Raw genomic sequence first — 21,175 nt, 5'->3', positions numbered from 1 at the left:
GAGCTCCAGTCCTAATCCGAGTCATGTTCCAGAATGTACTTATTCGCAATCTGGCCAACGATCAGTATGAAGCCGTAGTGGGTGACTTTGGTCTAGCCGCGAAGATACCAGTTAAATCGTAAGTGTATCCTGGTCTAAATATCAAGTTGCCATTCAACTAATCCCTAAATGGGCTTGTTTGCAGCAGAAAATCACGCCTGGAGACTGTTGGATCACCGTATTGGGTGAGTCCGGAGTGCCTGAAGGGCCAGTGGTACGACCAGACGAGCGATGTCTTCTCCTTCGGCATCATCCAGTGCGAGATTATAGCCCGCATTGAAGCGGATCCTGATATGATGCCGCGCACTGCTTCGTTTGGATTGGACTATCTGGCTTTTGTTGAGCTGTGTCCCATGGATACACCCCCCGTCTTTCTACGCCTGGCCTTTTACTGCTGTCTGGTGAGTTTTTTGGATTGTCATTAGTGTAAGAATGATTCTAATCCGCTTAATTTATTTACAGTACGATGCTAAGAGCCGCCCCACTTTCCACGATGCCACCAAAAAGTTGACTCTGCTCTTGGAGAAGTACGAGCACGAGTCGTCGGCCGGAGCGAGTCCACTTAGTTCCCTGGAGTTGATCACCTGTTCTCCAGGAGGCAGCGACACGGAGAATGTAACGATGACAACTTCCAGGGCATCAGCACCAACGGTGGCCACCATTTGCACTGCTCCAGCTGGCACTCTAACACCACGCCATCTGAAAGAAGTCGATGAGGACGGCTTTCGATTCCCGAGTAAAAAGTCTGCCTCGGCTGCGCTGCCCTGCACGCCAAATGGATCAGCCGGAAGCAATGGGTTTGATGACCATGTATTGAAAGTCTAGGGTGCGACGGGCCACTCAGAAATTGGAGGCCGAGATCCTGCTGCACCGGCGCTCGCTGAGCGAGAACATTATCCACTTTCCCATGCACACGTCACCCAGCGACAAGGCGCGGTGTCATCAGATGCAGCGCCAACGTTCCTCCACTCACTCACCAACGCCACCAAGGCAGCTAACTTCGGTGCAATTGCCCGCCACGGCTATTCCAGATCCGCCACCACTTCCTCAACCAGTTCCAGCGGTTCTTACGCTGCGCAAGGTGGGCGAAACGATGTGTCTGAAGGATCCACAGTACAAGCCGACATCTGAAAAGGATCACAATGGCTCTAAACCGAATCCGTTCGAAGCGCTGGCGCAGCTGCGGGGCGTTAAGAAGATCCTGGACGCCAATCCAAAGACCTATGCAGCAGGAGTAGGAGACCTATTCAGTTCATGCTTCGAGATGCTGGCGCCGTTCTTCAAGGAATTGGCCGCCATGCAGAGCAAGGCGGTCGCACAGGGTGGAGGAACGAGTACGGATGAATCAGCAGCTGGAATCCCGGCTGCCACGGCAACACCAGCAACGCCCAGTGAACCAAAGAGCCTTCCGGTGTCACCGCATATGACGCGAAAGTACAGCGCCATCGAACTAAGACTACCGCAGCGGATAAGCAATGCTGCTCCTCCAGTTACGAGTGCCCCACCACCACCAACAGCAGAAACATTACCAGCGGAAGAGGATGATTGCGATGATTGTACCTCAGAAGGGGAGGATCCAGATGGTGGCGGCAACTGTGCGGATGCCGAATCCAGCAGCGATGACAGTGCTGTGCGACCGTCCACCGTGCCAACGGCTCGGAAATATCGCGCGAATTCCTTGTACACGCATCCGCTTTTTCGTGGCCCCAATGGCACCAGCATGAAAAGTACCAGCACCAGCGAATTTGAGAGTCCAGCTCTACTGAAAGCCAGTGCGTCGACCATTACGTTGACTGCCTCAGTGGGTGCGTCTAATTCCTGTGAGGATCTGACTGAAAACGCCAAGAAATCGAAAGACCAAACGAGTTGCAATGCAACGCCCACAGCCCTAGCCTCCCCCACTCCCATATCCGGCTGCTCAGCGCGGTTGGTAGAAACTCCGGCGTCCGTTTCATCCTGCACGGATCATGAGCTCGACGAACTGAAGAACACCTGCGACCTGAACGATCTGAAGAACTCGTGCGAGCAGCTTCCCTTGAAGACGAACCTAACGAGACGGGACTCCATAGAAAGCGGTTTCTTTTCGTGCTTCAACGAAGAGTCGGATGCGGCGATAACAAACAACAGTTTCGGCCGGCAGCTGAACGGGATTGGGTCGTTGGGGTTTGGTTGCGGCGGCGGGGGCAACAGTAGCAACTGTTGCTACGAGAAGTTGAAGACGCAGCTAATGCTCGATGCATGCGTCAGCGCAGATAGTGAAATCAAGTGAGTATATCAGATCTCTTACAACAGAAAACTAACTTCCGTGTTTTATAAGGAAAGAGAAAAATTTAGTACATATTTATATATACGAATGTGATTTAGATCTTTCCAAACGTTGTAAATATTAAAATGAAATGAGATGTTAAATGTTAGCTAAAAGAACTTCAAATATACTTTTACAAATAGAATACCTTTAAATGTTGAATATATGGTAATTATTTCGGCATATCCCAGGTTAAACACAGCCATGGTATAAATATCGAGCCCCTAACGCACAAACCACGTAAGTGACTTATTTTGCTAAAGGCATTGCAATCACGCTATCATAAAAGTCACTTATATATTCCAAAAATATCCAAAGCTTGACGTGGTATTTGTGTAAAATCATCTTATTAGCCAGTATTCTTCACAAAACCATAAAACATTGAAAAAGCTATTAAACTGTTTGTGGAATGTTTTTGTTAAGTTAAGTAGGGTCTCTACTTGTATCCTTTATTGCCGCTTACTGATTCCGTATCTTATCTTTTAGCGATAAACTTGCGAGTCTGTGTCGCTGCTGCTACTATGCCACCTCCACATCGAATGCCGCCGTAACTGCTGCCGCTGCTGCGGCCCAACAACAACAGCAGAACCACGACACATCCTCGACCTCGTCGTCGGTGCTGCTCATCGACAACGATCCTGCGCTGATCGGTGGGAACACCTCATCATCCACAGCGCTGGACTCGATGGACGACTTGGACCCCGATATTGTGGCATCGCGGCCCACACACCAGCGACGCTATACGTGCCACCATGCCTTGCTGAGTGGAAATGGTAGTGATTCCCAGATGGCGGCTACGGCAGGCCTGATTAACCGGCTGGCCTTGGACTCTGAGATTCACACGCTACTACAGCGAAGTCCATTTGCAACGAACCAACTGTTGTATTGTAAGAACCGAACTTCGTCCATATACACGGATAGCTCAGATGACATAAGCAGCTTAGCGGGTTCCGATTCACTGCTGTGGGATGACCGCTCCTTCACGGCGCTGCCTAGTACGAGATCAGCGCAGATCGCCAAGATTGTAGAGTATTTTGAGAGGAAGCGACAGGACTCCTCGCCTCCATCGATGCACCATCGCAATGGCAACGGAACGGTGGCTGCTGCTGTAGCCGCGTCAGCGCTGGGATCCAATTACCTTTCGTACGAGTCACGTCGATATTCGGACTTCAAGCGGCACCTGAATCCGGATGCCCTGTGCTTCGATCTGGACAAGAAACCAGCGCAGCAAAGGATGATGGTGTGCGAGGGTGCGGTCAGATCAAAGCTTCCAATTTTCGATAAGAAAAAGCAACAGCAGGGCGGATAGCCCAGAATATGTTATGGAAACCCAGACCTGATTCATATTTAATAACTTATTTGTTCAGTCACCTTAAGACTTAGTTAGATTCTGTGAGATTTGTATCCCCATATACGATTCCTTTATAATGGCCGTTCCGCTTGATAAGAATACAAAAAAAAAAAAAATAATCGCAAAATAGTTTTGCCCACAAAAGTTGGTTAGTTTTCGATGCCGAAAAGTTTAATTTGTAAGTTGATAGTTTATTTCCTTATTGTCATGTGAATAGAGCGCAATTGCAAATAAGCCAAAATGTTTTACTAAGAAATTAAGCATGCCCTTAACAGTAAGAGAACCCACTTCGTTTCTATTAGTTTGAGAATTGTATCTAATTAACATTTATGTGCATATACATAAACATAATCATATGTCGTACTGGTTCCTAGTCCTTCAAATTTACATTGCTACATTATATTATGCTAAATTAGCGAGTATTCAGAAACCAATCATGGAAAGTATTTATTCTTAATAATTAAACCTGTCGCTGGTAAACTCCTACGAAAATGGCATAGCTGTTCTTTATACATACAATTTTCACATATTATTAAATTTATCGCGCTATTTATTTGATTTTGTCTAAACTCTGTATAAAAAGATTATGTTTTAAATACAATACAAATATACATACATATACATATACATAAAATGGCATATTGCAATACATACATTTTACCTGTAACGATTAATTACCACTTAAGGTCAAAGTTAAATATCTATTTAGACTTATCTACTTGAGGTTTTAAGACTTGAAACCCCTTCCCCCTCAGAAATTGTACAGATGATCCCGGATCAATTCGAACAGCAAGACCATTTACATTGGCCAAACCCGTTCGGCTTAATCACGACTTAGAAATTTAGTTTAAGTATTTACGTTACAAATATATGTGGGTATCTGCATTACAAATAAATACATATGTATACATTAAACCCAGCAGATCAATATCATACATTGGCTAAAAGATTTCAGATTTTATAAAGAATGTATTATGGTATATGATGTATTGTTTTATTTATTTTTTTGAGAGTCCCTAATAATAATTTAATAATCGAACTTACGCATTCGGTTAATGCAATTCGGCTGCAATTATACTTCAATTATAAAACATATTGCAAAAGCAAGGCGAAGACTGAGCCATCGTTTTTAAATTGGCTAGTAGTTTCCATTATACTGATGATAGGAAAATATATATCCGTTTATTGATTATCGAAAATGCATTAGGAAATAATGGCTCCAACTGAAGCATCTTACTTTACCAACTTAGACACTGTTCAACAGAGAATTTATTTAAGATACTTGAGACTTCCGTGGCAGCTGTAGATAAGGCACGATATATGTATGTGTACATATAAGAATCAGCAGTATAGAACAGATTTTGTTAGGGAATGTAAGTCGTCCATTTGAGCATAACACGTCAACCTCATTGCATCGTCTTGTTAATGGGTTATAAGAAAAGCCAAACATTAAAGAATCATGAATTTAAAATTCATTTCCGGTTGCCAATCAAACATTTTAATGCACTTAACCGACTTGGGTCGATCATGAATAAGTATTATATATATAAATTATTATCCACACTGAAATCGCAGTCCATCCCAGACACATAAACGAAATTAGTTTCGGTTTTTAACATATGTTAAAATAAAGTAAATCTAAAATCGGAGATCGAAAACATGTCAGGCAAACAAATAATTTTGTAAAACTGTAAACTAAATTATTGTACTCGTATAATAAAGATACTGATATAGTAACCTTACTTATTTTATTTGGGATTACTTTTAAATGCTGTACCAGGGTCGTAAGTAAGTAGGAAGTACAGAGTATATGATTGCATATTAAGTCAGTGCCTAAAAGAGTGCAACGAAATTCGTACTATTTTATTACACTGCGTAAAATTGTCTTGTGTAAAATATCAAAATGTACACACTGTACACCGTTTTTAATCCATTGCTTGCCGAGGCTTGAAAAAGTTCTGATCCATGGATAGTGACTAGATTCGTTGGATACTCAAATTGATTCCACTAAGTAAAAGTTATCATATCAGAATTTATATTTATTTTGTATGGTTTTCTATGGTACAATAATCTGGTAAATTGTGAGTACTATTTTAGGTTTGTTTTTGTTAAATTGAATACAAAAAAGCGTTTATCTCATTGCCGACGATTCGGGAGTCCAATGAGAAAGTTCACAAGATTCGCATTTCAAATCAGACTCGCAAAAGTCGCTGGGATCGTGGGTTGTGTTGTTTCGTTGGAGGCGACGGTCTTTATATCTGGATGGTGAGCTTACTAACTATAAGCTGTAGAACAGAACTAGATTACCACATGGTCTACCTCTAAGCGGGGCATCTCCCTGCTGTCTCATAAACTTTGAATAAATAATACGAACTAAAATTGGACTATACTAGATTTTGGTGCTCATTGCACCCGTTTAGCTCAACGTCAGACTTCGGGGACCCATGCGGGGAACATTCCTGGGTCCTGCTTGGGCCTTTGGCAGCTCTGCAGATTTGCGTGCGCCATCCTCCTCATCCTCGTCTCCGAAGAGCAGGGCCGCCAGGCTCGTCTCAAAGGTGGACTTCTTGCGCTGAGTGGGCTTCGTACTGACAATCGGCGCCTTAGTGGTTGCTAGTGTGCCATCCAATTTTGCGATACCAGGCTGGTGAGTAGTTGAAGTCGTGGATGTGGTAGAGGATGTGGAGGTGGAACTGCTACTGCTACTGATTGGTGAGGTTGAAGTCAAAGGCTTTGCAGTGGTGCCTACCAATGGTAAAGCGATGGGCTGATCTTGGGCAGCATTCTTCGCTACAGCGATCTCCTCCTGCTCAATCTGCTCGACATGCTTGTAACCTGGTGGATAAATGGGTTGGAAACCACCCTGAAGTTGTGGCTGGAAGCTATCCATCTCAGAAGGTTTCTCGCCTGTCAACGGACTGGCTGTAGGTTGCTCTTCCTTCGGTTTCTTTTCCTCTGTGGTGTCCACATCGGCGCGGTTGATGTTGTTCTTCTCATAGAGTGCCTGATCCGTGGTTGAGGGCACAATGTTCCAGTTACTCGGCGCTGCAGGATTTACTGCTGCTGCTCCACTGGCACTACCTAGACTCACACTTGGATAAAAGGGTGCCATAAAGTCCTTCTCGAAATTCTGACCCCGCAGATCGAAATCACTGCTCAGACCCTCCTCTGTCTGGGTATCCTGTCGGATTTCATTAATCACCGAAGTGGCTAGATTGATGTTAGAGAATTTCTGTCCCTGTTCATGGCGGAAAGGATTCGGTTCCGTCGGGGTGTAGGCAATGGCGATTGGTGTTTCTGTGCCGGTGCCCAGAGCTCCGGTAATGATCCTTGGAGCCACGAGAACTCCCGGAACAGCAGCCTGTGAATCGGGGTGAAGCTCGGAATAAGATGGGTCTGGCTTTTCGATGGGATAGGGGAATTTCTCCTTAGGCACTTGCTGAGCCTTGCTCTGCTGCTGCAGTGACTGTGGCTTCTTGTTCTTTAGAATCGGCTCCTGGGGCTGATCACGGATCACCGAGAACGGAGTGTTCTGGTATTCGGCAGGAGCTGATGGTGCCTCTCCTTCGCTCTGACTCTTTTCTGCACCCTTCATCGGGAAGACTACGTACATTCCACTGGGATCCAACTTTTGCTGGTTGAGCTTGGAGGCCTCAGCCTCCTGGGGATCGTTATCGGCTGTGACCTGAATCTCTCCCGCCCCCGTATCATCGCCAGGAAGGCTCACAGCCTTCTTCTGGGACTGCAACATTTGAAGGGTAACAACTGGCTCCAGTTTTGTCTCCTCCAATCCCTTGCGATCTTTGCCGGGAGTTACAGGCTGTGGCGGATCGTTAATCACCAGATCCTCCTCCTCGAAGTCAGCAGCTGCCTCGGCATCTATGGTCTTGTAGGGTTCAGCTGAGGGGGCATGTCGCTCAGCAGGATAGCCATCAACGGATCTTAATGGACCAGGTCCATGGGGTCGACGGGGATACATGTGATCGGGTAGGTAGGGCACATTTTGACCTCCATACGGGGGCAGCCTGTAAACTCTCCTGTTAACATCGCCTCCTGGACTGGGGCCCACGGGATACTCTGAAATGCGATTCATGGGATAGCGCTTCTGCATCATCTGCTGCTGTTGGTGCAAAGGCTGGCGACGATGCTGAAACTGGGGTGGCACTGAGGGATTATACGGACGCTTAGGACCGGGACCGCCTTGCTGGGGTAGACGAATATTGCCTGGTTCTTGCTTCAAGACCGGAGGATGTCCGCTGGAGATTTTAGCATTCGGACGGAATTGAGGCAAAATGTTCGGCAGGTTGCTGGGACGCGGTCCGTTCTGTGGCTTGCGGTTGAACTCATTATAGAAGTTTGACGGTGGTGATGGACCAAGTGGTCGCTTGCCAGGAGTTGGTGGCGCATGGGGCACTGGTAGAGTGGTTGGATAACGCGGAGGTGGTTCCATGTCCAGGGAAGGTTGTTCGCCAAGTCCTGGTTGCTGGGCAGGGAATTTCTATGGATATAGAAGAGTTAAGTTTATACCGAGTAGTCTGAATTAGGGTCTTACCAATGGTGGTTTCTGCTGACTCAGGTTGAGCACTTCATGCTGCTGGATCTGGACATTTGCTCCGCCAGGAATGGCTTCATCCTGGGCTTTGGGGAAAACCACGGGATTGGAGTTCTGAATTTGTTGTAGACTTAGAGGTTGAGCGTGGCCATTGATGTGGGGTCCAGACGGAGGACCCTGCATAACAGCGGATGAGGATAGTTCAAGTGACTCTTCTCCCTGAGCAGGGAAACGAATGTTGGTCGAGACCAAAAGCTCCTTGGTGTCATCTCCTTGCTGAACCAGAGCTGGTTGTGTAGGCTGCACTTGAGGTGGGGTTGAAGATTGTGGAGGCGGGTAGGCATGAGGAGGCTGCTCAGGCTTCACCATTGGTTTCTTTGATGGTCGCTTGTTGGATCCAATCAGGGGCAGTTGTTGATATGGGCTTGGTGCCTCTGGTGGTGGCTCTTGGTACGAAACCGTACCTGGTGCTCCCGATGTCGCCACATTTCCGTTCTGATGGAAGTTTGAGTTGGGCTGGATGCTGGGCATCTGTTGATAGTTCGGGGGCACTGGTTCCTTAAGGGGTCTCTTAATGTTGCCGATATCCTCGTTGATCACCTGACCATATTGCACCCCTGGCGTATCCTTGGCAAATAGTGGTTCCTTCTCAATGCTTGGGTGTCCCACACTAACCTGTTGCACCTGACTGCCGAGAACAAAAGAAGCTGACTGCTGGCCCGGAGAGATGACCACGTTGTTGATCTGGCCCGGGACTGGTCGGTATTGCATCATGTTTGGCTGCTGCACTTGATAGGAGACGTACTCATTGCTATAATTCTCCTGACTGCCAGAGATTACCTTCTGTTCATTAGGGTTGGGTCGCTGTTGTGGTCCTGATTTCTGGGGTCCTAATTGCTGTGGTCCCGGGTGCTGTGGTCCTTGCTGTTGAGGTCCTGGCTGTTGTGGAGCTTGGTGTTGCATAGCGAAGGGAGATGGTTTGGAGGGTGCAATAGGCTGAATGAGGTTGCCTTGGGCATCGAATCCTTGGTTCTGCTGGTAGTTTTGTGCCACATTGGATTCTTCTTCAGCCAGGCTGTTGAATATATCGCTAAGGGTCATGGGTGATTTTGGAGGAGTCGGTTGCTGCTGCTGAGTTGGCGGTTGAGGTTGATGTTGCTGCTGCTGATGTTGTTGCTGCTGCTGATGTTGCTGTTGCTGCTGATGTTGTTGTTGCTGCTGATGTTGCTGCTGCTGCTTTTCCAGTTGCTGCTGGTATGGATGCTTTTGCTTTTCCAGTTGTTGCTTCTCCAGTTGCAGCTGATATTGTTGCTGTTGATATAGCTGTTGCTGCTGCTCTTGATACTGCTGCTGCTGTATTTTCTGTTGCTGCTGCATCTGCTGCTGCCTATCCAATTGCTGCTGTTGCTGTTCTTCAGCTTGTGTGTTCTTCTGCCCCAGTGTGTGGTAAACATCGGCTGGATCCAGGTTGGGAATACCAGTTCCCGGAATGGGACTAAAGGCGGGCGGGGGTGTGGGTCCTTCGGTGAACACAACAGGTGGACTTGTGCTCGAGGTGGTGTACATCTTGGTGGTTGTGGTGGGCTCTGTTGGGAAAATGGCCGCCTGTGGCGTGGCATGGTGGGTGGTGAGTGCCACATCGTTGCTGCTGGGCGTGGGTCTGGGCGATGCCTTCACCGGACGCTGCTCCTCCTGACTAACTGTTGGTCTTCCACTTGTGCTGGGTACTGTCGGACTATACTTCTTGGTAGGCACAAACTTCTTGCGGGTTGTGCTTGTGCGTTGTGGTGGTGCAGTTGTGGAGACCGTCTGCAATGGAATGGGCCGCCTTGAGGTAGTGGTATACTTGGCAGCCGGACTTGGTGCCTCCGTGGTGGTGGTGGTGGTAACTGGTCTCCTCGAAGGCGGCAAAGTTCCCCGAGTAGTGGTAGTTGTAGTAGTTGTAGTTGTAGAAGTTGTGGTGCTAGTGGTAGTGGGATTACTTGGGTAGTAAGCTCCCGCCGTGGGTGTCACAGCGGTTAGCTTTGTAGTTGGAACCGTGAAGTAGTTCGAGCTATGATAGTTTGGCGGTGGGGGTGTGACTGGGGCAACCACTGAAGTTGGTTTCTTGTTGGTGATGTAATTCTTGTTGCTGCCCTGGTACTTCAGGTTGGCATATGAACTGGAGACCAGAGGATAAACGAACTTTGAAGAAGAGTACTTGACGGGCAAGTTCAAAAAGTCATGTATGTTGGGTGAACTGCCACCGCTAAGCACGATCTTCTCGTTTGGATCTACCACCTCATTGGCCTCCGGCTGGATTCCAGCTGGTTTCTTGGCACTGAAGTCTAGCTGACCCGAGACGGGATCTTGGCGAGCATAGTAAGGTTTTCCCTCGTTGAAAATCTGATTGGGCAACACATAGCTGGTGGAAATGACATCTTCTTCTCCCGAAACATCAGCACTTCTTGCCTCCAATGGCAACAAGGCCGAAGGAGTCTCCGTGGTGGACTCTCCGCTAGATGTTACTGCTGCACCAAGCAGCAACACTAGTGCCAGCAGCAACCTTATGTTGCTACTGCCTTCCATTTTGTTTGCCTGCAAAGAGAGAGAAGAGAAACGCAATCTTTAATTTGAATCGCAGACCTTCCGCCCAAACCGAAACCACTCTTGATTTCAAAGTCTGCACAAGGCCGCTGTCACTTCAAAAGCTTTGACAACGGACCGCTTCCACATTTATGGTGCGAAAATTGCAGCCAGTTGGCTGTGATTGCTGGTGTTGCTGCCTCGAATCCCGACAACACCACGGCCTCACGGCAATTTGTCAGCCGACCAAGCACCGTAGGTTGGCTTAATTGAGACATGACCGTGTCTGCTTCTATGCGAGAAGTGTTTTGGCCAAAAACAAAAGAGCGCAGTACAATTCGATGGTAGCCTTCGAGTTATGATTGCAGATCAAAACATCCACTGGCAGTGTCGCTTACAATTAACAACAAAACACAACACAACTGGTGCGCTCCAAATTTGGCACTGACTCTGGTCCACAAGTGACTGGATGGGATTGCTTTGATTTTCATAAAAAGCTGCTGCAATAGTCGCTGCCAGCAAGCAAATAAAAGGAAAAAGTGAAATTTTACCAAATGTGAGCAGCCAGTTTTTTGCAGCGAGTGGAAAACCCGTCTGGGAGTTGTGACTTGTTGTGGTCGCTCATTGTGGTGGTTATGTCAAACGAGCCAAATGCCAGCCGCTGGCCTAGCCAATAGTCTTTTTCTATTGTCTAACCCTCTTCGATATTCTGCCGCAACAAAAAGCCAAATAATCCGAAATCGATTTGGCCGCCAGTGCTTTCGATTCACCGCCACGGTCTTCTGCCGTGACAAGAAATTCACTTTCAAAAACACAGTTCAACTTTCATTCAATCAAAATACATCGATAATGTCACCCAGCCGAAATACCCAGCGCTAATTATGACTGACTCACCGGCGGAGAGCAGCCACATCAATGTCAAAATCATCTGGCCAGGAGCTAGGCTCATTATGCGCTTAATCGCAGCGGCCCGTCAATCAAGCCATGTAGAAATTTATTCAAAGAGCCGCGCATACACACGACTCACTCGGATTCGAGCAGCAAGAATCCCAGATGAAAGTGCAATTGCGGCAATTGCCAGTGGTGTCTCCAAATTGCCATTGCTATTATTATTATGGTCTAGATTTCCTCTCGATTGCATGCGGCATGTGCCACACAAAACAATTGCGAGTGATCTCCGATCTAAGTGCTTGGCCATTTACCTGCTACCAACTTTCATTTCAATTGTCAATGAATTGGCCAACCGCTTGTGCTTTCTTGAGTTCTTTTGGATTCAGACAAAGTGTTATGCAAATGCAGTGCTAGTTCGCCTCAAATTGGCATGCCTCTCTACCGATGGGCCGTAATTCATAAGACCAACTAAAACTTGTATCAACAGACTGCCTAACTGGGTAATTGGGTCACAATTTAGGAACTTGTTTGCTTTTGCCATCATTTTTTAATGTCCACATCTTCACACACATACTAACACGGCCAAGTTCGCTTTTATCAGTATGCTAATAAAAAAGAACAACCCGAAGAGAAGCACAAACACAAGCAGAAGCCACATAGCATCCTCCTGTAGAACCCCGAATGCCAAATAAAAACCTGTCATCGCTGCTGGATTGTTAAAAGAGCACGCGCTGGAATGAAATAAGTGTGAGGCAAAACGAAAGACTCAAGACACAAACTTCTTGTCAACATGTCTTTTGAATATGCGAACGTGGTTTCATTGCACATTTGAGCCGCACTTGATTGCCACTTTCCATTATGAGTGTGCCGGCTAAGGAATTTCTGGGCGGCCGCCAGTGCTGCATTTTCATTTTCATAATTTACGCATCTGGGTCACTGTGCTAATTGTTTGTAATTATTATTCAATATGTGAGGCACGGCTTTCTTGTCGCGTAGAAAGTGCTAATTTAATTAAATTTAAATATTGAAACGAGTTATGGACACGGCATTCCATGACGTTTTTTTGGAGGGGTTCAACGAACTATGCCCAATTGCTGACCCATTTCCTTGAAGAAGGAAGTCTGCGGATTAGTGTTATCACTTCCCGGTCGCACTTTGCTTTTACATTACACAATTCGACCTGGTCTCTCCGATTAACTCATTTCGCTTGCGGTTCCCACAATCAAGCTCAGGCACAAAGTGCATAAACACCATAACTTTCCACCTCTTTCGCCCGCTGGGTGGTGTCACTGTTTCTTGAGGAAGACACCCCGAAAAAGTCGCACGTCTATTACGGACCACCGCAATTAGATGTAATTTTTAATGGCACAGAAATAGTGGCAATCAAAAGCGTGGTAAACATAATTACGACGACAAAACGAAACACATAATAGCGAAAATGCTTAATTCAACTCCCCGAGGCGGCGGCCAATGTTGACAAAGAGCAACCAGCAGAGTCATTAGACACCCGGGCCAATCTGGAGAGCAGACCCTAAGACTTAACTTAAGACTGTCTCTATCTAGCAAGCTGATTTTGAAACCAGATAGGAGAAGGGGACCTCTAGAGGGGACTCTCGGCGAGCGCTTTCCTACATTTCTTATTTCTTTCAATGGCACGGCCAGCAGCAGCTGCAACTTTCACTTTTGGCAGCCAAAAATTTCTCGCTCAGCTTCTGAGTGCTGTTCGCTTTTGTGGTGTGTGCGGCTGGATGTGGTGCGGCAACGGCGCCAGAGAGAATTATTTATGGCTTACCGAATTTGTGCCTCAACTTTAACCGCAAAGCAAAAGCAAAAGCAAAGGCCAGAGCCAGAGCCAGAGAAGAAACGTACACGCGGCGGCAAAGTAGCCAAACCAGAACGGTAGGACGCAAAATAAAAATAATAAAAATCAGTGAAATTTTTGATTGCCCCCTTGGCACTTCTCTTTCCCCAGTATGAGGCAACTTGTAATCCCCAAATACCGAGGAAGCCAGTCTTCCTGCCCGCCAGTCTGCCTCACGTTTTGTTTTATTTTTTTGGTGAATCAGCCAGGCAGATAGCAGATATCCAATACCCAATGGAGGTACCACAAAATAAACCAACAAACGGCTGCGAGAGAAGCGGCTGAAGCCCGTGTACGTAGCTGAGCTGACCCCGTTAACGATCATCGGACAAACAGTCGATGGCGAGTGCGACTGGAATGTCGACAAAGTCTTGTCTTGAGCTTGAAAACCCTATGCTTTTGGCCCAACCGATCCAGGCTAAATTAAAATGCATAAAGGCACAAATTAAAAATATTTAAGCAATTTAAAAATTAATGAAAATATAGATTTAAAAAATTCAAATGGAAATCTTCATCTTCATATGGAAATCATTAAATGTCCAAGAATCCTCAGTTAGGTAATAACTATTAATGTAAAATATTTGATTTATGTTTCATTATCAAATCATCAGCGTGTAAAGAGGTTATTTTCCCGACCTTAGGCAGTTTTCATTTTGATGGCCTTTGGGTATATTTTGCTATTCCCAAAATCGCCGCCGTCTTAGTCATTCGAATTAATTTGCATTTCTTTCTGGCGAAAAACGAAAAACCGAAAAGGCGAAACAAAACAACGCAAGAAATTTCACTTTTTAAGGTGCGTAATCGCTCTTGGCCACACCACACACACTCATAAATCCCGGCTATGATCTCTGCGGCCTGTTGCCTGGTGGCTGAAGTTAACGTTAACAAATGTTGGCAAGTGCACACACCTTGGCCAAAGTCTCGTGAATCATTCGAGTGTTGCAATCACACGAAATTTCGAGCGAATTCCCGTGAACCGAAAGCAATCAGAGACCAAGGAAATCCGCAATCGGATTTCCGCTCTCTCGCCGGCGAAGAAATGTAGAAAGTGACGCCCACATGCTAAGTGCCGATTAGCATATAGAAATGAATAACCCCATTGGCCAAAATAGGCGGAATTCCTTCGGTCAGAAGACAAATAAATAAATAAATTCAAATCACCGAATGACTAAAAAATCAATAAACCGAAATGACCGCTAACCGTGTCTAAAAAATGGCAATGAAAGTCAAGGCAACGTGCCTGAAATCTTAATTATAATAATACGCATTTTGCAGGTTCTTCAAAGAGAAATGGTGAAATTTCAGCTTGCCGCCAGAGTGTGAAGTTCAAGCCGAGCAGCACTTCAAATGCCACACACACACCTCACCACACACACTCTCCAAAAACTTGAATTTGTTGCTATTTTATTAGTTTTAATGAAGTCGACGACGGCCAGTCAAAATTTACAACAACTTATGGCACAAAGCGAGAAAATTATGCGCTGCACACATGCGCATAGTATATGAATTTTACAATGGAATTGCTATTATTATTAAAGTACTGTCCGAGCCATCAAATGGAAACTGTTCAAGTGCTGATTTGAAGAAAAAGCGTATAGAAAACCGTGAGTGACAGCCAGATAGTTGGCATCACTCTGGGTACACAGAGAATAATTATCATATTCAGTGGGATTTTTAATAAATATAAATATTTTAATCAATTCTCATTTTTTCCACTGTGGGAAGAAAAACTAAGCACGAGCTGCGGGCAATGGCTCAAAATAAAAAGGAAAGTGCTGAAGATCACCGAGTCGAAAGACATATTCAGAGAGCAGCGATAAGGCAGAAGATAAGCGAGCGATGATTGACTATGTTCGCTGATGGGGATATATACCATTTTGCAGAATCGCGACACGTCGCCGATCTGGTCAGCCAATAAATCTTTCAAGGCTGTCAGTTCGTTTTTGGTGGCCGAGTGTGACTTCCTCGGCAGAAGAAGACGCCCATATTTGGTTAGATGATCATACTCGTAGGTAATTCGGTTTAGGCCTGCTGCCTCTGGCATTTCTTTTATGGTCACTTGGCTTTTTGGCTCACTTGGCTGGCTGCTGGGTTGTTAATGCAATTGCAATACGCTGCGGCAATAGAAATTGCTGCGCCCGCGCGTGCCATCCAGTAAATGGGTTGGCTCCAAGTTCTGTTTATGCTGTTCTGCTGATTCCGCTTATGTTTGGCTTGGCATAGCTAAGCATATAGTATGATTCTGGCTTGCCAACCAATTTGGGTCGCTGGCCATGGCTATAAATCAGTTCGCGTACTCCTTAGCGTTGGCCTATTGGGAACACTGCACCGACCTTTTGAGAAAGTAATAAATTAACTAACGGTTGGCTGCCAATTGATCTCGTTATCTCCTCGTCTGTATATTAAATAATTCGCGCCCAATGCATAACAGTCGCGGCCGACACGCAACCCATCGGATCTCATGCAAAGTGTGAATTCATTACCAGAATTCAATTATTGTGCATTTTACATAACGCCAAGCATACGACGATGGCAATGGTCAATGAACCTGAAAATGTTTCTTTTTTTGGCCAACAGAATGCGGAATCTCGGAAACAAGTTAACGTCAATTAGCATGTAGTACACGATTTGTGGGTCAACCGAATTTGATGGGTAGGAAAGTAAGCCATGGCGAGATCTCGACTAAAATAAAAAGCCGACTCTTGACAGTAGTTGCGTACATAATTATTCTGGTACAACAAACTCTGTTACTTTTTTACACCGCCTGCTGTTTTGCAGATGCGCAAGGGCCGGCGACTAAAAAAGCAAGACGCAAAACAAAAGACTTAAGGCACGAACTCGTGTGGGTTGCTGGGCCTGCCCTGATTTCCACCTGGTGACCAGCAGCAGCCCGCTGCAGTTGGTTTCTTTTTTTGTGTGCTTTTGTGTCGAGTGCAGCATGCTAATTAGCTGCAACCGTACTGGCCGACAAACATTTCTAACCGCTTAGCGCACAAATCTTACCCCCAAACTGGCTGATATCCTTGACAGTGGTGTCCCAAGTATTCCACAATTGGATGGTTATTTAAGTAAGTATAAAAAACCAATAAAGTTCACAGAGGCACACTCACGGGGAGTGAAAGAGACCGAGCGCACACACACCAATTACCGTTGTTGCGATTTCCGTTGAGGATGCCGTACGAAATTCGATTCGATTTTCCAAACACGTCTCACACTTTTCTTTTCTCTCAGCTCGCGTTCAATATTGAATTTCTGGTATTTGCATTTCTCTCACAATGAAAGCTGAAGAGCACGACGCGACCGCTGCCTTCGAAGGCCAGGCACTGAATGAAGTTGTGCGGCGACAAAAGAAATTTTTTATTAAAAAGAAAGCACTGCCAACAGGTAAGACAGCTGCCAACTGCCAGCTGCCAGCGGTTGAAAACGGTTAACAGAGGCACTGTTAACTTGTAACTGGTGGTGGAAATTCAAAAATCAAATCTACTGCAGTGGAACATTTTAATTATTAACTGCAATCCGGATTTTTATGAACCGCTTCCGAGGGATTTCCATAAAATTGTTTAACTGTTTCGGTTCTAGTGATAAGAAAGTAAGATTAAAGTCCCCCACAACAGCTTAATGACTTAATTGAACAAGAAAGTTACTGGCCAGAACTTAAATGCTTACTTACACTTCAATAGTTTGGGCCTAGACAGAAACAATTCGGTTCCCAAATGAAAGCTGACCAAGCCAAGCCTATTAAGCCAGAAACTTTTTATTTGGAAAATCGCTCAATTAAGCTCTAATATCTTATATAAAATAACATTTAATGCGCAAAAAGAGGTGCCTAATGACTTTAAGCTCGTACCTAACTGACTGATGTTACGTACATTTGTTCGAAAGACAACGAAAATATTTTGGTGGCTCTAGTTCAGAAAACGCCACCGAACTTCCAAGCAGCAAACAGTGAAAGCGGAAGCACTTATTATTCTCTGTATTTTGCACCAATGAAAAAATGTGATGGACAAAACGCTGGAACGACAACAGCAATCAAAGCAATACATATAATTACTTCATTCAGAAACGCAACCGGAATCGGATCAGGGCCACAAACTTTTTAAGTTGTGGCGAATAAAAAATTGGGCATTAAATAAGCGAAGGAAAGCTGCCGGTTATCACTTTCAGATCTCAGTGCGTTAACGTTTACTCGGCCAATCTTTCTATAATTTTATTGATTTATTGCGTAACCAATACTTAACTTTATTTAATGTACTTCATTTTTATTTTGATGGTTCAAAAAAGAAAATTATATTTTGAAGAATTAAGTAAACATTTCAATAGAGATGTTCCTTATATATCAAAAATATATTAGTTTGTCAAAAAAGTCTTGCGGTATAAAATTGGTTACAATAATGCGATTCAAGTCAAATATGCGCCGTTTTGTTCGATGACGAGTTCCCAACAATATGCAAACCTCATAATGCCCCTCTCATGGAAGCTCGCTTCCCTATTGTCAAAAAACTCGGAGCGTGGCGCATCTTCGACCACCTCTACAGCAGAACGAAAACGTTGATACCATCGTTGTGCTGGTCCACAAATTTTATTGGCGGCTTAAGATGCATTTTTGCCTTTATCGTATTTTGCTCCATGTTTGCGACGCTATAACTCACGAACGACTTAAAAGAAAAGACAATCAATCAAACATATTAGCGCGTGAAATAAACTTTCCAAAGAGGTATAGTATGACCTGATGCGACGAATAAAACAAGAACTAAGCGCTTTCAGCGCCAACTAGCGAAAATACCGCAAGACTTTTTTGACAACCTTTAGTAGCATTTCTTTTCCGTAATTGTTCCAACTCAAAAGTTAATAAATGGAACGTAACCTATTTTTAATTAAAGTCCGAGAAATATTCTAACAGTTAAGTTAATATTACTAAAATATGAAAATTAAATCCTTTGAGCTCCATATCAAAAAACACAAACATTCATATATTCACTGGGCTTAAATAAATTGACTTTTTACCAAGAATTCGTAGAAATTCACAAAAGAATTACGCTTTGCCACAAACGTGGACTTGTCCATAGACTCTACACAATGAAATCCGCAGCAATGCAAAAACGCGTCTGCACTACACGAAAGCATGATCGAGATTCTCTAAAATATTCGAGAGAATATTCCTTAGTAGAATTATGGGAGTAAGAACCATACAGGACGCCATTCCCGACCACCAGTTTGGTTTTAGGAAGCAACATGGGACTCCTGAGCAAGTCCATCGAGTTGTGCACCATATTCTGAATGCCTTTGAAAACAAACAATACAGCTCTGCTATCTTCCTCGACGTTAAGGAAGCCTTTGATCGCGTGTGGCATGATGGCCTGCTGTATAAGCTGAAATCTCTTCTCCCGACTGCCCAACCTCTTACTTAAATCATATTTACTTGGTCGAAGTTTTATGGTTGAAGCAAGAGGAGGAGGTCAGCATAAGATCTGCTCGTGCTGGGTTCCACAGGGAGTGTCCTGGGTCCCGTGCTGCATACTCTGTTCACTTCGACCTGCCTTGTCCGAATGAACCAAACACACTTCTGGCCACCCACCGATGACACGGCGTTCCTAGTCAACTCCTCTTGCCGTATCGAGGCATCAAGAATCACCCAGGAATTTCGGACACATACGGCAGTGGACCAACAGGTGAACATAGCGATTAATGGAAGGAAATCACAACACTGCTGTTTCGCTTGAGAGTGCAGTCCCTTCCGAGGTCAAACTTCACGACGACATCATTCCGCAATCATCACAGGCGCAGTACCTGGGCCTCATTTAGATAAGCGCCTCACGGGAGGCAGCATACTCGAAAATAGCAGCTACTTGTCGTCCCAAGCTTAGGAAACTCCACTGGTTGCTTAAGCCAACGAGCAAGCTAAGCCTAGCTAACAAAGTCTACTGTACAAATCAATGGGTGCCCTCGATGATGACTGCATCCAACTATGGGGCTTGGCTTCGGATTCCAACGCCATGAAAATCAAAGGGTTCAAAACCGGGCGTTACGCATGATTGCAAATGCGCCTTGGCACGTCAGAAACAAAGCTCAGAAGATGACCTCCACATTCCCCCTATTAGGGAACAGATAAACAGGCACTCGAGTCGGTATAACGATCGTCTCACAGCTCACACAAACCACCTAGCCTCCTCGCTAGCTCACACTACTATAAGAAGACGTTTAAAGCGAAGGCATCCAGCCGATCTCCGGACAAGAGACGCCAAATTTCTCGAGTCCTAAACAGTAAATTTAGCATTAGCATTTAGCATTGATCTCTAGTTATCTAGTTATAAAAATTTGTTAATTTCCTTCCTGTTAGGTATTTATGTTATTTTGTTCTATGTAGTACTCAACGTATTATAGCCATTAAGTTGGCTGATTGACGTTTAATAAATATTAATATTGTTATATAAAAAAAAAAAAAAAAAAAAAAGGCTTAAATAAATAAATACATTTATTCTCTCCGCAATGTATTGTGTAAACTAAATTATGCGTATAGTTCAAAGATGATTCAGAGCCATTTGATTAGTCTTCGCTGCTAGGCAGCAACAGTCACTAGAGTACGCACACTCGTGGAGGGGTCGGTGAAATTCGTCTTTTGAACACTTAGCGCGCCTGGTTAAACGGATTGTCCGGGGACTTGTTCCATTCCTTCATCAGCAGCTGCTTCCACTGGGACATGCGGAGCGAGGGATTCTCGGCTTTGATGCGAGGCAGATTGTTGGCTTCAAACGTCTTGTAGGCGGCGCGCATTCGCTTCTCGGGATGCTTGTCATCCTCGTTGTCTTTTACACTAGAAGTAATTAAAAATTACGTATAATGTTTAAAGGTGACATCAAGAACTCTCACCTTAGCACCACAAGAGCCTCGTCAATGTTGGAGGCCACATCCGTATCGGCCATGGATCGGTTCAGGTTTTCTTCGACGACTTGGTTTTGAACTACAACTCGGGTGACCGCCGGCTTGTTGGCTTCGTTAATGGCATCCATCACACGCTGTTTCTTCTCCATCTCCTCCAGAATCATTTGGCGGTTAATCTTTGCCAGCGGCTGCTTTCGCTGCGTGTTAATAGAGGACATCTCCTGGTCGAGAAGCGCCTTGGCCTCTGCCTTCCGCTTTGCCGCCTCCGCCCGCTTGCGTTCCTCCTCGTCCTTACGCTGCTGTTTCTTGGCCAGATTCTTATCGTCATCGCGCCACAGACGATCCTCTGCTTCCTTAGTCTTCTTATCCTGTGTAGCCTTTTTGGTGGCTTCTTTGCGTTCGCGGGCCTCCACCGCCTTCGAATTAATTCCCATTTTCTTTGGCATTGTGTCCTTAAAATTGGTTTGCTTTCCTAAAATGTTGTCTATTTTTTTATTGATTTGGGCCCAGTGAGACCAGAGCTAGAATATTAACTAAAAAGTTAAATACTGATTGATGCAGCTCAATATGTTACCTTTCATTACTTTTTAAATTATTTTTATGATTAGTGGAGAGTCATTTTTTATATTGTCTGATAGCCTTATATTTGTACTACATTATCATAAACATATATTTTAATTAAAGTGAAAGATACATTATACAATTTCAAATAACTTTTCTATTTTTATGGCC

General features: G+C 45.0%; 3 protein-coding genes across 4 annotated transcripts in view; 1 reads left to right on the top strand and 2 right to left on the bottom strand.

Annotated features, from left to right (window-relative positions):
• The window catches only part of LOC108117107, a 49,737-nt gene extending 45,062 nt beyond the window's left edge, over nucleotides 1–4,675 (top strand). Inside the window, 5 exon segments of the mRNA XM_017229323.2 lie at nucleotides 33–118; nucleotides 185–440; nucleotides 502–855; nucleotides 857–2,304; nucleotides 2,831–4,675. Coding sequence (XP_017084812.2) covers nucleotides 33–118; nucleotides 185–440; nucleotides 502–855; nucleotides 857–2,304; nucleotides 2,831–3,653 — 2,967 coding nt within the window. The 3' untranslated portion in view covers nucleotides 3,654–4,675.
• Nucleotides 4,676–5,713: 1,038 nt separating this feature from the next.
• Nucleotides 5,714–16,879, bottom strand: LOC108117105 (histone-lysine N-methyltransferase 2D). 2 transcript variants are annotated; one of them, XM_017229321.2, is made up of 3 exons: nucleotides 16,568–16,879; nucleotides 8,248–10,824; nucleotides 5,714–8,193 (listed from the first exon to the last, which is right to left on the bottom strand). In XM_017229321.2, the coding sequence occupies exons 2-3, from the start codon at nucleotides 10,813–10,815 to the stop codon at nucleotides 6,112–6,114; spliced, it is 4,650 nt and encodes a 1,549-aa protein (XP_017084810.2). In that variant the 5' UTR covers nucleotides 10,816–10,824; nucleotides 16,568–16,879; the 3' UTR covers nucleotides 5,714–6,111. The 2 variants fall into 2 exon arrangements, with proteins under 2 accessions (XP_017084810.2, XP_017084811.2); XM_017229322.2 differs by having other exon boundaries at nucleotides 16,713–16,879.
• Nucleotides 16,880–20,018: 3,139 nt separating this feature from the next.
• On the bottom strand, nucleotides 20,019–20,954 carry LOC108117046 (coiled-coil domain-containing protein 124). Its single transcript, XM_017229217.2, has 2 exons — nucleotides 20,432–20,954; nucleotides 20,019–20,375 (listed from the first exon to the last, which is right to left on the bottom strand). The coding sequence occupies exons 1-2, from the start codon at nucleotides 20,887–20,889 to the stop codon at nucleotides 20,189–20,191; spliced, it is 645 nt and encodes a 214-aa protein (XP_017084706.1). The 5' UTR covers nucleotides 20,890–20,954; the 3' UTR covers nucleotides 20,019–20,188.
• Nucleotides 20,955–21,175: the final 221 nt, after the last annotated feature.

Source organism: Drosophila eugracilis, unplaced genomic scaffold (assembly GCF_018153835.1).
Source record: "Drosophila eugracilis isolate 14026-0451.02 unplaced genomic scaffold, ASM1815383v1 contig_440, whole genome shotgun sequence".
Classification (NCBI taxonomy): Eukaryota; Metazoa; Arthropoda; class Insecta; order Diptera; family Drosophilidae; genus Drosophila; species Drosophila eugracilis.
This window is presented reverse-complemented; position numbering and strand designations above follow the sequence as displayed.